This window comes from Panulirus ornatus, chromosome 63 (assembly GCF_036320965.1).
Source record: "Panulirus ornatus isolate Po-2019 chromosome 63, ASM3632096v1, whole genome shotgun sequence".
NCBI classification, from domain to species: Eukaryota; Metazoa; Arthropoda; class Malacostraca; order Decapoda; family Palinuridae; genus Panulirus; species Panulirus ornatus.
Window position 1 is genome coordinate 27,435,152 of NC_092286.1, and position 16,922 is coordinate 27,452,073.

A 16,922-nucleotide genomic window follows, 5' to 3' on the forward strand; every position below is an offset into this window, starting at 1 on the left:
CCATTTCTTTCTTCTGTTTCCTTGCGCTACCTCGCAAACGTGGGACACCGCGACAAAGCAACATAATATAATGAAATATGTATATGAGTGGATGGGCCATTCTTCGTGTGTTTCCTGGCACTACCTTGCTGATGCAAGAAACAGCATTTATGTATAATAATAATAATATATATCCTTTGTCAACCTTTCGTCACTCATTCTCTCCATATGTCCAAACCAAATTCAACACACCCTCTTCTGCTCTCTCAACCTCACTTTTTATATTTCCACACATTTCTCTTACCCTTTCATTACTTACCCACTCAAACCACCTCATACCACATATTGTCCTCAAACATTTTATTTCCAGCACATCCACCCTCCTTCATACAACCTAAACTACAGCCCATGCCTCCCAACTATATAATATTGTTGGAACTACTATTCCCTCAAACATACTCATTTTTGCTCTGAGATAATGTTGTTTCCTTTCACAGATTCTTCATCTCTCCCAGGACCTTCAACCCCTCCTCAACCCTGTGACCAACTTCCGCTTCCATGGTTCTACTCTCTGCTATGTCCACTCCCAGATATCTAAAACACTTCACTTTTTCCAGTTTTTCTTCACTCTTTTTATCATTACACAATTCTCTTACCCTTTCATTCCTTACTCGATCAAACCACCTCACACCACATATTGTCCTCAAACATTTCATTTCCAACACATCCACCCTCCTCCATACAACCATATGGCATGGGTTATAACCCATGCCTTGCAACCATATAATATTGTTAGAACTACTATTCCTTCAAACATACCCATTATTTGCTCCCTGAGATAACATTATCTCTTTTCACACATTTTTCATCGTTCCTAGAACCTTCGTCCCATTCCCCACCCTGTGACTCACTTCTGCTTCCATTTGCTGCTAAGTTTGCTCCCAGATATCTAAAACACTTCTTTTCCTCCAGTTTTTCTCTATTCAAACTTACATCCCAACTAACTTGTCCCTCACCCCTGCTGAATCTAATAACCTTGCCCTTTTTCACATTTACTCTCAACTTTCTCCTTTCACACACTTTTCCAGACACAGTCAACAACTGCAATTTCTCACTCGAATCAGCCACCAGTGCTGTATCATACATATACCCTAGTCTGAACCAGGTACCCATTTCACTGACCAATGCCTAAAGGTGGATGAACAGCTAGGTTGACTGTGGACTGACTTCCGCAACCAGGAGTTGAACCTATGTGCTTGACCCTCAGTAGCCCATGAATGCATCATAGTCAGGAACACTAACTGCTACACCATGGAAATCTAAATGAATCCTATAGTTAAGCAGTTAGAGCTAAATAATTATTATAATGTTTCGTTAGTTATGCTAGTTGGGTAAATAATTAAGGAAAGTGGGTTCTTGTAATAAAGAAATGAAAATTAGCTTAAAGAACTGAATAAGGGGGAGCTTAAGGAACTGAATAAGGAGGAACTTGTATGAAAGAGAAACAAGCATGAATAAATGTGCCAAATTTCTTGGCAGGTGTATTCAGTCTACACAGAAGATTCTGTAAGACTCTCAGAATATTGCTATGACAGTGTAGTTATTGTTAATCAGTTTTGGAAAAATATTAAATGTTTTATGTCATAGGTATATTCTGAAGTTTGGTAGAAAATACGGTTGAAGTATTGGCAGAATTATGTCACATCTTACCTCTTGCTGCTGGTGTTGTAAATCAGCTTCTTGTTGTTCAGTAAGAAGTCTTGCATGGCTTTCTTGTTGCTGCAACTGTGACACTCGGTTTTCTAATGTGACTCTGCGTCCAAACTCTTTCTCTAACTTCAGGCGTAGTTCCCTCACAAGGTCTTGAAGCTGACCAACATCAGATGCATCTGGGAGTGATGATAATGGAGTCAAAAGGGATTTCTTAAGACCAGAATTAATGTGGGTGCTTTCTTCTGTTTCTGTCGAAGCTGCTGAAATGCCATCATCCAATTCATGTGGAGTTCCTAAAGGATCCTGAGTACTGGACTCATCATCAGTAAAAGTCAAGGTGTCTAGGCCACTTCTTGATCTTACTTTACAGTGCAGAGTGCCTAAAACAGTTTGGTTGGAAGGAAACTTGGATAAGTTGCACTCACTTCTTTTATGAGACATACTGTTTTTCTCTACTTTGTGACTGGCTATTAATTCTTTTTTTTCAGCACTCTTTATGGTTATCCCTACATTTGTTTTAGGACTTCCTTTTGAAGACAAGAAATGTTTTTCACACTTTGCAGAAGACAAATATTCCTCCTTAGAAATAAGGCATTTGTCTGTCTGTACATCAGCTTTTGCTTCATCAAGTTTGACTTCTGAGAGAGATGGAACTCTAGAGAGGGTAACTGGGGGTGACTCAGAAGACATGGCAAAATCTGCTCTTAATTCTAACAAATCTTCTACTCCACTTGCAGCAAAATCATCATCACTGATATCTTGGATAGTATCTTCTGGTTGAGAACCCTCAACGGTATTATCCAATTTGTCTTTGTTTTCCCTATCACTTCTCTTTGTTGCATTTCCAGCACTAATATGAATACTCTCTTTATTTAAGGCATCAGGTACCTTTCCATTGTTAATCACAGCCACCAAATTTTCACAATTTTTTTTTGATATTCTATCACAATTTTTTTCATCTATTGGTGAATCTTCAGAATTTTGGCTGCTGTTTCCAGAACTAAAATATTTCTTTGACCTTATACTAGCATTAGCTTCCCACACTTCCTCCACTTCCTGCATTGTTCCTTCCCTGCCAAGTGTTCCTGCAACTGTTGATAAAGTGTCTTTGTATAAACCACCCATAGTGGCATCAGGGAGTGAGAACTCACTTCCTCCAATATTACTACTATTGGCGCTTTCTCCTGTTTTGCCTTGCACCACTATATTTTCCAATTTTTTTTCTTCCACTTCAGGAGATGCCAGTGTATTCTTCCTGATTGTTGTACAGATTTTGTTGTCCTCTTTACTAAGTAACTTTGATTTTGTGCCTTTCTCTTCATTTTCCAAGTAACTCTGGTCCACAGCATTACATTCTACTGATACAAGATCGAGTTTCTTTTTAATAGGTGTAAGATTTTTTCTCCTTGGTGGTTGTTGTTGTGTAAATTCATCACTATCACTATTACTGTCAAAAATGCTAGATTTCCTTGGCAAGAGCTTGGATTTTCTTGGAGATCTCTTTGATGGAGACTTCTTTGGAGATTCTTTAAATACGAAATTTTTTTTGCTACTCTCCTCCGAATTCTGTTGTGAGTAAACTACTGAATCTTTTTTATATTTCTTTTCTGAATCTTCTTTCATTTGGTTCATGGAAGATTTTGCTTCCTTATTCTCAGAAAACACTCTCTGTACAGAATGGGAGGGAGAGCAATTCAGAGATGTCAGACTTGGAAGAGATTCTACAACACTTTGGCCATCTTTCAAAGCCAAGATTTTCTCACCAAAGATGACTTTCTTGGGTGTCTCCTCCAATGGTAACACTGGCCTTTTCCTCTTCCTCAAAAGATATATCTTCTTCTGAAGACTGATATTCTATGTCATTGAGCCCCATTTCAGCAAGAAAATCTTCTTTTCCTGTCCTAGAGTGAGATTCTTTACTAGCACCATCATTCAAATTGGCCTCCCCTACACTTTGCTCTTGATGAGGATCAACTTGTCCACAGTGCAGCCTGTATGACTTTAACTTTAGCTCATCTTCCTCTGATGAAGAGTTCCAGGAATTGCTAGGCTTTAAACCATCTTCATCTACTCTACATTTATGAACTAATTTTGCATCTTCCAATTCATGAGCAAGACTCGAAGAGTTGGTATGAAGACGTGGAGGCTTTGGAGGACCCACTGTGTTGTGACTAGACTCAATGTTACCAAACATGTCTGTAGATTCATCTGATGATGGTAAAAATTTAGTTAGATTGAGTTTCGGCCTTTCTTTAATGGATGTTACGTCACTGTTATCACTCCAAGAATCATCAACTCCATCATCATCACTGTGTTTATTTGCAAGAATTAACTCTGTCGTTCCCTCACCTTGATTACTTCCATCATCACTCACATTTAGTAGACCCAATGGGATAAAACTGGAATTTCCATCCTCTTGCATCAATGTCTTTAAGTGACTGTACAGCTGGTTATGATTTGTAAAACGAGCATAATCAGCTGCTGACCACTTACTAGCATCAACAGGGTAGATGTCAGCACCATGATCAATGAGTGTTTCAACAAGTGGCACACTACCCATCTTAGCAGCAACCATAAGAGGAGTGACATTCTCCTTGTCTGACACATTAACACTAGCTCCATGGCGGAGGAGGGCTTCTGCTGCCTCCTGCTGGCTCTCAGCACAAGCTACATGTAGTGGAGTTCGACCAAGAGAGTTTGGAGCATCACAGTCAGTACCGCACTCCAACAATAACATCAAAAGGTCAACTGCTCCTGTTCTGGCAGCTAGATGTAAACAGCTGTTACTCTGATAGTCTGTCACTTTCATATCAACCTGAAATTGGAGATTTCTGTTAGAAGATTATGTAATGAAATCAAGAAAACTGAATTTATGACTAAGAATATCTAATTTGTAACCATAAGAAATGCAACTTTGCTGAAATACAACATTCAAAATTACCATGCATTCTGTCTACATCCATGTGTTTAAGGATGGTTAATATCCCACAAACTGTAATGTTTTTGTAATACTTACACAAGTGCCTTAAAGAGTTTTTGAGCTCTTGCTGGATGCTGTGTCTCAAATTACTTGTTAAGCATTTATAAGTAAGAGTAAATGTCCAACTGAAATTAGGTAACCAATTTACACCCAGGTACAAAGTCCACAAAAAACCTTGTCCACCTCCCCATATATTTTTGAAGGTGGTCACACTTACATTTTAGTACTTTGTCATCTCTCCCTTGGCCTTGATTACCATCTGCAGACACCTGAGGGTCTTGATTGCCTGAATGAGGTGTTGCTGGAAGCAGCCGCATTTTCATGCATTCTGAGTGCCCAGTGTGCTTAGAAATCTCATGTGTATCCTTGTTCTCTTGCTTTCAGGCAAGAATTTGGGGTTTCTCCTCCTTAGAAAGGTAAGAGCCAACCAATCTGAAGCACAGGTGGAAGAAATACAGTGCCTAGAAACAAAATTCATAAAATGAAGTGGCAACCAGGAAAGAAAGAACACCCTTCTTTCAAGATAGCCTGAGGCACACTGAGGCAGGTTGCTGGTGCTCATACCATAAGAAACTGTAGTCTCAGCAATCAGATGTATATTGATTTCACTCTGTGAGCATCATATGCTTGCACTCATGATAAACTTTCGCCTTGTATCATCTTTGAAAATATCTGGGGTCAAACAATGTTTTTCTGTGGACTCATTAACTCATGGAGGCTTGCAGTGCTTTATTGTGAGATGGCTGAGAGGAAGCTAAAGCCCCAGGTGGTGCTTTCTGGGTGGCAGCATTTTGGGAGGCTAAACTTTGATCTAAGCAAATCTTTTGGCAATGAGTACCAACCAAAAAAGGTTTTGAGACCTTCAAACACACCAAATAATGTCTTATGTTATGTGCCTTTAGTCAAAAAAGATGTTTTGTGAAGCAATGGGCTTGTTTGCCTGTAGGCCACAGTTGGAGCAAAAAACATGATTTGCATTGCCTTATTTCACAATCCTCTCTGGATCTTGAAATGCAAGCCATACTTCCTCATGTTGTTGTAACGTTCTGGTAGCTGCTACGACACCTCATGTACCAAAAGGGCAAAAAGCAGACATCCATTAGCTTGAAACTAAATGGATGATGCATTCCTTACATGGGTTCCAGGATTGTAACTGTCTTTACATTTATTTATTTATTTTATTTATTTATTTATTATACTTTGTCGCTGTCTCCCGCGTTTGCGAGGTAGCGCAAGGAAACAGACGAAAGAAATGGCCCAACCCCCCCCATACACATGTATATACATACGTCCACACACGCAAATATACATACCTACACAGCTTTCCATGGTTTACCCCAGACGCTTCACATGCCTTGATTCAGTCCACTGACAGCACGTCAACCCCGGTATACCACATCGCTCCAATTCACTCTATTCCTTGCCCTCCTTTCACCCTCCTGCATGTTCAGGCCCCGATCACACAAAATCTCTTTCACTCCATCCTTCCACCTCCAATTTGGTCTCCCTCTTCTCCTCGTTCCCTCCACCTCCGACACATATATCCTCTTAGTCAATCTTTCCTCACTCATTCTCTCCATGTGCCCAAACCACTTCAAAACACCCTCTTCTGCTCTCTCAACCACGCTCTTTTTATTTCCACACATCTCTCTTACCCTTACATTACTCACTCGATCAAACCACCTCACACCACACATTGTCCTCAAACATCTCATTTCCAGCACATCCATCCTCCTGCGCACAACTCTATCTATAGCCCACGCCTCACAACCATACAACATTGTTGGAACCACTATTCCTTCAAACATACCCATTTTTGCTTTCCGAGATAATGTTCTCGACTTCCACACATTCTTCAAGGCCCCCAGAATTTTCGCCCCCTCCCCCACCCTATGATCCACTTCCGCTTCCATGGTTCCATCCGCTGCCAGATCCACTCCCAGATATCCAAAACACTTCACTTCCTCCAGTTTTTCTCCATTCAAACTCACCTCCCAATTGACTTGACCCTCAACCCTACTGTACCTAATAGCCTTGCTCTTATTCACATTTACTCTTAACTTTCTTCTTCCACACACTTTACCAAACTCAGTCACCAGCTTCTGCAGTTTCTCACATGAATCAGCCACCAGCGCTGTATCATCAGCGAACAACAACAGACTCACTTCCCAAGCTCTCTCATCCCCAACAGACTTCATACTTGCCCCTCTTTCCAAAACTCTTGCATTTACCTCCCTAACAACCCCATCCATAAACAAATTAAACAACCATGGAGACATCACACACCCCTGCCGCAAACCTACATTCACTGAGAACCAATCACTCTCCTCTCTTCCTACACGTACACATGCCTTACATCCTCGATAAAAACTCTGCTTCTAACAACTTTCCTCCCACACCATATATTCTTAATACCTTCCACAGAGCATCTCTATCAACTATCATATGCCTTCTCCAGATCCATAAATGCTACATACAAATCCATTTGCTTTTCTAAGTATTTCTCACATACATTCTTCAAAGCAAACACCCGATCCACACATCCTCTACCACTTCTGAAACCACTCTGCTCTTCCCCAATCTGATGCTCTGTACATGCCTTCACCCTCTCAATCAATACCCTCCCATATAATTTACCAGGAATACTCAACAAACTTATACCTCTGTAATTTGAGCACTCACTCTTATCCCCTTTGCCTTTGTACAATGGCACTATGCACACATTCCGCCAATCCTCAGGCACCTCACCATGGGTCATACATACATTAAATAACCTTACCAACCAGTCGACAATACAGTCACCCCCTTTTTTAATAAATTCCACTGCAATACCATCCAAACCTGCTGCCTTGCCGGCTTTCATCTTCCGCAAAGCTTTCACTACCTCTTCTCTGTTTACCAAATCATTTTCCCTAACCCTCTCACTTTGCACACCACCTCGACCAAAACACCCTATATCTGCCACTCTATCATCAAACACATTCAACAAACCTTCAAAATACTCACTCCATCTCCTTCTCACATCACCACTACTTGTTATCACCTCCCCATTTGCGCCCTTCACTGAAGTTCCCATTTGCTCCCTTGTCTTACGCACTTTATTTACCTCCTTCCAGAACATCTTTTTATTCTCCCTAAAATTTAATGATACTTTCTCACCCCAACTCTCATTTGCCCTTTTTTTTACCTCTTGCACCCTTCTCTTGACCTCCTGTCTCTTTCTTTTATACGTCTCCCACTCAATTGCATTTTTTCCCTGCAAAAATCGTCCAAATGCCTCTCTCTTCTCTTTCACTAATACTCTTACTTCTTCATCCCACCACTCACTACCCTTTCTAATCAACCCACCTCCCACTCTTCTCATGCCACAAGCATCTTTTGTGCAATCCATCACTGATTCCCTAAATACATCCCATTCCTCCCCCACTCCCCTTACTTCCATTGTTCTCACCTTTTTCCATTCTGTACTCAGTCTCTCCTGGTACTTCCTCACACAAGTCTCCTTCCCAAGCTCACTTACTCTCACCACCCTCTTCACCCCAACATTCACTCTTCTTTTCTGAAAACCCATACAAATCTTCACCTTAGCCTCCACAAGATAATGATCAGACATCCCTCCAGTTGCACCTCTCAGCACATTAACATCCAAAAGTCTCTCTTTCGCACGCCTGTCAATTAACACGTAATCCAATAATGCTCTCTGGCCATCTCTCCTACTTACATAAGTATACTTATGTATATCTCGCTTTTTAAACCAGGTATTCCCAATCATCAGTCCTTTTTCAGCACATAAATCTACAAGCTCTTCACCATTTCCATTTACAACACTGAACACCCCATGTATACCAATTATTCCCTCAACTGCCACATTACTCACCTTTGCATTCAAATCACCCATCACTATAACCCGGTCTCGTGCATCAAAACCACTAACACACTCATTCAGCTGTTCCCAAAACACTTGCCTCTCATGATCTTTCTTCTCATGCCCAGGTGCATATGCACCAATAATCACCCACCTCTCTCCATCAACTTTCAGTTTTACCCATATTAATTGGGAATTTACTTTCTTACATTCTATCACATACTCCCACAACTCCTGTTTCAGGAGTATTGCTACTCCTTCCCTTGCTCTTGTCCTCTCACTAACCCCTGACTTTACTCCCCAGACATTCCCAAACCACTCTTCCCCTTTACCCTTGAGCTTCATTTCACTCAGAGCCAAAACATCCAGGTTCCTTTCCTCAAACATACTACCTATCTCTCCTTTTTTCACATCTTGGTTACATCCACACACATTTAGGCACCCCACTCTGAGCCTTCGAGGAGGATGAGCACTCCCCGCGTGACTCCTTCTTCTGTTTCCCATTTTAGAAAGTTAATACAAGGAGGGGAGGATTTCTGGCCCCCTGCTCCCGTCCCCTCTAGTCGCTTTCTACGACACGCGAGGAATACGTGGGAAGTATTCTTTCACCCCTATCCCCAGGGATAATATACACATATACACACACACACACACACACACACACACACACACACACACACATACATATATATACATATGAAAAATGTAAGAAACAATTTAGAAACTGAAACTTCTAGCTTGAAATGAATGTCTTTACATTTAATTCTGGTAAACTGTAACTTCTAAAGGTGACAAGAATTTCAAAAACGAGATGATGAGCAAGGAGCAGCCACATTGCTGAAGTTATTTATCATTCTTTTTTATCCACAAAATGCAGACAAGAATTGGAAAGAAACAACTGGCGATGCTGATGGAGTCATAAATGATGACACTATGGGGAGAAAAAGGAGAGAGGCAGTCTGTGATGCTGAGGGGATGTCAAGTAATGACACCTCTGTGGACAGAGACAAGAGAGAGATAGTCAGTGATACTGCTGCCATGAATTTGTCTTAGGAATATGACAGTAACAATAACAAGAAAGTCAAACAAGCAATGAGAAAAAGCTGGGTGAAATCAACAACATTTTTGCTATGCAGGATTGTGGCTTCATTTGATGCCCAGGAATCTCTAGACAGACCTTATTTGGGTAGGTTCCAAGGGCCTTTAAAACAAAAGAGTTGGTGATAATGATCACATTCCATTTGTTTCCATACCATCCTGTTTTCCACATTTGTCATGATTAGATAATAGATGATGAGATATCTTGGGGATGGAACCTAAGTCTAAAGACAAAATCCATTTATGTTTCATATACAACTTATACACATAGCTGAAGGTTATGTATACAATATTTTTGATAATCTTCTGCATGAAACAAAGTTTGTGTAGCACCGAACCATCAGAAAGCTAAGGTGACAATGTCAGCCGCCCATGTGGACAATCTGTGGTTGTTTGGCATCGCTTTCAATCCTGACTCTGAATTTATATGCCACTGATAAGCAATCATTTTCTTGCACTTATTCACACAGGGCAGAGAATAGGCAAAAAAACACAGTGAATAATGCACATAGGTCTAGCGGTGATGATGGTTTATAACAAATTGACGCCAACAGATCGTCAGAGCCCAGTGTGGGCAAGTGAATTAAGGTGTGGAATTTTCCACTTGTGACATGTCACCACTCAAAAAGTTTCAGATTTCAAAGTAGGGATGCTTAACCTGTAGGTGAATGTTGGAAATTGGAGATGTGAGTGGACGAGGATATGATAACGCAACTACTATGGCTGGTGTGCACTTGGACATGTAGCAGGGAATTTGAAGTAAAAATCCCAAGTCTGCATTTTTTCCATGTGACAACCTTCCTTTAAACTTAGGTGAGGTGCATGCTGCTCAAACTTCTGTTAGTACCATCACTTTCTTAGGAATTCCTCAGTGCATCTGCACCTTTTCCTCTTTCACACACCCTGGAAAAGTAAAAAGCCTAAGCATACAGTAAAATACTAAACACAGTGGTGATACTATCCTGATGTTATTGCAATGGTAAAAGGTTGCAAGGCTATCACTGAAGCCCAAGAAGACCTTTGCGCACAGAAGACCGAGTCATATGACACAAGATTTGACAATGTCTGCCTCTTGTCAACCACTCTGCAGTGCATTTTCTTTTTACACATCTTTGCTTCTGGTGTCAATTTCTGAAGGAGACAGATGATATTCAGCATTTCCTCAAATGCCCAGCATGAGTCTCTGTATTTTCTCTCCCCAGTTCATTGTCTTGGCCCTGTTCTTTGAGTGTGAAAAGGGGAACTTGTTGAGCAAACACCAAGGAAAGCAACATTGCTCATCACTACTCTGAATATTACCAATGAGCAAAGAGTCAAAAGTCAGAAAATGGCTGAAGAAAAAGCTTGTCTCTGATTTTCTCTGCAAGAAGGGATTAGGTGTGAACACCTGAAAGTTATTGACCTTTTCCACCAAGAAATGGAGAAGAGATTAGTGCTCCTAAGGAGATCATGGGATATATTTGCCTCCTTCACCAACATAAAGCCAGTCTTAGATCAGTATCATGCTGCAACCCAAAAGCTTACCAGCACTTATGATGACATTGCTACCACTCCTCTGAAAGAGGTGGAGCATCTCTGGCACCTTATTGTCAACTTTGAAAAAAAAAAAAAATCTAGAGAAAAGTATGTGGTCACAGAACACCAGTGACATAATCAAGTGGGGTTGGAGGACTTGTTCCCTTACCTGATAATCACCTTGATGGTGTTCCTGAAAATGAGAATTATCAAAGCCATCTGTGAGCAAAACTTATAGTCCTACTTGTGCTGGACAAGTAGGCCAAGAATGGCCGATAAACCCGTTGAACCTTTGCAATGAGTGAGAGCTCACTAATGCCATAATTAAGTACTGTGACTGATAAAGTGGCTTCTCTTAAAAGCTCAACAAATCAGTGTGTTACTGAAACTGGCAAGCTAGTGTTTGTCTTGCCATAGTCATTAGTTCATCATTTATAACAATAATCTTCAATGTTTAAATCAGTGTAGCACCCACCTTACCTGACTTTTCGTTCCTCTCATTTGCATTAATGAATTTGCACTAATCCTGACTGCTTTAATTTGGTTACAGTACTATTTGTCTTGCATACACGTATAAATGCTTTTTAATCTATTCATGATTTTGTGTAATACATGTATATCTACCCTTAATGTTTTGTTTTTCATTACTGCAGAGAAAACTACTACTTTCCCCCCAAAAAATACAATGGCCTTGGATGTTTTTCTTAAATCATCTTGCCATTCATTTGGTTTAATCTCTAGAAGAATCAAATCCATGAGTTCAATGTATAATGAAAAAAATAGAAACCTGATACCAGTTACAGCAGAAGTTACCAAGAAGTTGGGGAGGCATTTCATTTTATTTTCTTGATGCTTGGACCTAAATACCACTTACATATAATATGTCACTTGTGGTGTGAGGTTTTCAAAAAATGACAAAAACAAAAGAAGACATAAACAAAGTGCACATAAATAGCCATGTGCAGTGATCATACGTTTGAGTGAGAAAGATAAAGCTGCTATTCCAAACAAAAATATCCAAATGTTCATGTCTGAACTGGCTGAAAATTGACTTGAGGATAAGAGGATATTCATTTTATTTATTTATTTTGCTTTGTCGCTGTCTCCCGTGTTAGCGAGGTAGCGCAAGCAAACAGACGAAAGAATGGCCCAACCCACCCACATACACATGTATATACATACACGTCCACACCCGCAAATATACATACCTATACATCTCAATGTATACATATATATACCCACACAGACATATACATTTATACCCATGTACACAATTCATACTGTCTGCCTTTATTCATTCCCATCGTCACCTCGCCACACATGGAATAACAACACCCTCCCCCCTCATGTGTGCGGGATAGCACTAGGAAAAGACAACAAAGGCCCCATTCATTCACACTCAGTCTCTAGCTGTCATGTAATAATGCACTGAAACCACAGCTCCCTTTCAACATCCAGGCCCCACAAAACTTTCCATGGTTTACCCCAGACGCTTCACATGCCCTGGTTCAATCCATTGACAGCACGTCGACCCCGGTATACCACATCGTTCCAATTCACTCTATTCCTTGCACGCCTTTCACCCTCCTGCATGTTCAGGCCCCGATCACTCAAAATCATTTTCACTCCAACTTTCCACCTCCAATTTGGTCTCCCACTTCTCGTTCCCTCCATCTCTGACACATATATCCTCTTGGTCAATCTTTCCTCACTCATTCTCTTCATGTGACCAAACCATTTCAAAACACCCTCTTCTGCTCTCTCAACCACGCTCTTTTTATTTCCACACATCTCTCTTACCCTATTATTACTTACTCGATCAAACCACCTCACACCACACATTGTCCTCAAACATCTCATTTCCAGCACATCCACCCTCCTGCGCACAACTCTATCCATAGCCCACGCTTTGCGACCATACAACATTGTTGGAACCACTATTCCTTCAAACATACCCATTTTTGCTCTCTGAGATAATGTTCTCGACTTCCACATGTTCTTCAAGATTCCCAGAATTTTCACCCCCTCCCCCACCCTATGATTCACTTCCGCTTCCATGGTTCCATCCGCTGCCAAATCCACTCCCAGATATCTAAAACATTTCACTTCCTCCAGTTTATCTCCATTCAAACTTACCTCCCAATTTACTTGACCCTCAACCCTACTGTACCTAATAACCTTACTCTTATTCACATTTACTCTCAACTTTCTTCTTTCACACACTTTACCAAACTCAGTCACCAGCTTCTGCAGTTTCTCACAAGAGGATATTCATGATTAATGATAATTTTTAGTAACATCAGTATGATGTATAATTTTTAACGACACCATAAAACTTCCAGTCTTGCAATTTGCTTGAGTTTTATGTTTCAAAAAGTTCACAACATGGTAAAGCTTCTAAAGGCTAACAGTTTACTCAAGCTTTATAAATTTTTAAAAGTTTCACAGCCAGGTAAAGCTTGTATAAGTTAGAAATTTACTAAAGCTTCAGTTATCAATAGTTAGCAATTTGCTAAAGTTCCTGAAGTTTAAAAGCATGGTTAAGCTATTAAAGTCTAGCAGTCTACTAAAGTTCAATACATTTAAGAATATGGTAAAGATTCTTTAGTTTAGCAGTTTGCTAAAGTTTCATAAATTTAAGAATATGGTAAAGATTCTATAGTCTAGCAATTTGCTAAAGTTTCATAAACTTAAGAACATGGTAAAGATTCTATGGTCTACCAATTTGCTAGTTCTATAAGTTGAAGAAAATGGTTAAGATTTTATAGTCTAGCATTTTGCTAAAGTTCCATAAGCTTAGGAGCATGGTAAAGATTCTATAATCTAGCAGTGTGCTAAAATTCCATAAGTTTATGAGCATGTTAAAGATTCTGTGGTCTAGCAATTTGCTCATGCTACTAGCTTCAGATTTCTCTGGTTATGCAGCAACTTAACATTTTCATTAAAAATTTATATGGTTGAGCAGCAGCACATTCTTGACCGATGTAAAAGCTGCTTGGGCTGCAAATGCTTTGAAAGCCTCATAAGCTTTGAATGATTCAAAAGTTTTAGGTAAGCCTTCAGATTACCAGCATCTAACTTTGCTGTTAAGAAAAAAAAATTCATGATTCTCAGAAGCTGGATTTCTAAGCCACACATATGAAACTAAGATAGGGGAATTTATGAATTAGTTTTACAATTATATGGAAGTGAAGCTTTTTCTCAAGTTATAAATTAAACTTCCATATATTTCGTCATAATGAACTAAATATTCGGATTACATACTTTTTCCAGGTACAAATCCATGTTGGTCTATGAATGTTGTTCTTGTTTAGATGTTCTATGTCCTTTTATCACCCTTTCAAAGACCTTCACTACATGCAGAGTTAAGCTAAACAGACTAGTTTGAATCCTTTTTGAACCGGTTACATATGCCATTTTGTGAAAGTTTGCAATTTTGCTTTTATCAAGACTTTATCAGACGAAACTGGGAGTTGAGGGGTCCAACCCCAGCAACTACCCCTCTTAGTCACCTTCTATACCATACCAGGGATATGAAGGTCAATTATTTCTCCTCTTTCATAGGGGATGCTATTTCCTGTGTGGCAAGGTAGCGACAGGAATGGATGATGGTAAGCAAATATGAATATGTATCTTTTTTTTATTATACTTTGTTGCTCTCTCCCATGTTAGCAAGGTAGCGCAAGGAAACAGATGAAAGAATGGCCCAACCCACCCACATACACATGTATATATGTACACATCCACACATGCACATATACATACCTATACATCTCAACTTATACATATATAGGTAAGGCTCACAATTTTGCGCGTGATCAAGATATTCCTATGAGTCCACGGGGAAAATGAAACATGAAAAGTTCCCAAGTGCACTTTCGTGTAATAATCAGATCATCAGGGGAGACACAAGAGAGAAATATAACAGTCAGTTGATGTACATCGAAGAGACGAAGCTAGGACGCCATTTGGTAAACGTGATTGTCCCGAGGATTATACATATGGGTATGTTTGAAGGAATAGTGGTTCCAACAATGTTGTATGGTTGCGAGGCGTGGGCTATGGATAGAGTTGTGCACAGGAGGGTGGATGTGCTGGAAATGAGATGTTTGAGGACAATGTGTGGTATGAGGTGGTTTGATCGAGTAAGTAATGTAAGGGCAAGAGAGATGAGTGGAAATAAAAAGAGCGTGGTTGAGAGAGCAGAAGAGGGTGTTTTGAAATGGTTTGGGTGCATGGAGAGAATGAGTGAGGAAAGATTGACCAAGAGGATATATGTGTCGGAGGTGGAGGGAACGAGGAGAAGTGGGAGACCAAATTGAAGGTGGAAAGATGGAGTGAAAAAGATTTTGAGTGATCGGGGCCTGAACATGCAGGAGGGTGAAAGGCGGGCAAGGAATAGAGTGAATTGGATCGATGTGGTATACCGGGGTTGACGTCTGTCAGTGGATTGAATCAGGGCATGTGAAGCGTCTGGGGTAAACCATGGAAAGTTCTGTGGGGCCTGGATGTGGAAAGGGAGCTGTGGTTTCGGGCATTTTTGCATGACAGCTAGAGACTGAGTGTGAACGAATGGGGCCTTTGTTGTCTTTTCCTAGCACTACCTCGCACACATGAGGGGGGAGGGGGATGGTATTCCATGTGTGGCGAGGTGGCGATGGGAATGAATGAAGGCAGACAGTGTGAATTGTGTGCATGGGTATATATGTATGTGTCTGTGTGTGTATATATATGTGTACATTGAGATGTATAGGTATGTATATTTGTGTGTGTGGACGTGTATGTATATACATGTGTATGGGGGTGGGTTGGGCCATTTCTTTCGTGTGTTTCCTTGCGCTACCTCGCAAACGCGGGAGACAGTGACAAAGCAAAATAAAATAAATAAATAAATATATATATATATATATATATATATATATATAAATATATATATATATATATATATATATATATATATATATATATATATATATATATATATATATACATATATATATATATATATATATATATATATACATATATATATATATATATATATATATATATATATATATATATATATATATATATATATATATATATTTCTTTTTTTCTTTCATACTATTCGCCATTTCCTGCATTAGTGAGGTAGCGTTAAGAACAGAGAACTGGGCCTTTGAGAGAATATCCTCACGGGGCCCCCTTCTCTGTTCCTTCTTTTGGAAAAAAAAAAAAAAAAAAAAATGAGGGGAGGATATGTATGTGAGAAATACTTAGAAAAGCAAATGGATTTGTATGTAGCATTTATGGATCTGGAGAAGGCATATGATAGAGTTGATAGAGATGCTCTGTGGAAGGTATTAAGAATATATGGTGTGGGAGGAAAGTTGTTAGAAGCAGTGAAAAGTTTTTATCGAGGATGTAAGGCATGTGTACGTGTAGGAAGAGAGGAAAGTGATTGGTTCTCAGTGAATGTAGGTTTGCGGCAGGGGTGTGTGATGTCTCCATGGTTGTTTAATTTGTTTATGGATGGGGTTGTTAGGGAGGTAAATGCAAGAGTTTTGGAAAGAGGGGCAAGTATGAAGTCTGTTGGGGATGAGAGAGCTTGGGAAGTGAGTCAGTTGTTGTTCGCTGATGATACAGCGCTGGTGGCTGATTCATGTGAGAAACTGCAGAAGCTGGTGACTGAGTTTGGAAAAGTGTGTGGAAGAAGAAAGTTAAGAGTAAATGTGAATAAGAGTAAGGTTATTAGGTACAGTAGGGTTGAGGGTCAAGTCAATTGGGAGG

At 39.9% G+C, this 16,922-nt stretch overlaps 1 protein-coding gene across 1 annotated transcript in view; it reads right to left on the minus strand.

The window, feature by feature from the left end:
- The window catches only part of LOC139745978 (uncharacterized), a 190,255-nt gene that overhangs the window by 70,842 nt on the left and 102,491 nt on the right, over window positions 1-16,922 (minus strand). Inside the window, 2 exon segments of the mRNA XM_071656739.1 lie at window positions 1,690-3,501; window positions 3,503-4,507. Coding sequence (XP_071512840.1) covers window positions 1,690-3,501; window positions 3,503-4,507 — 2,817 coding nt within the window.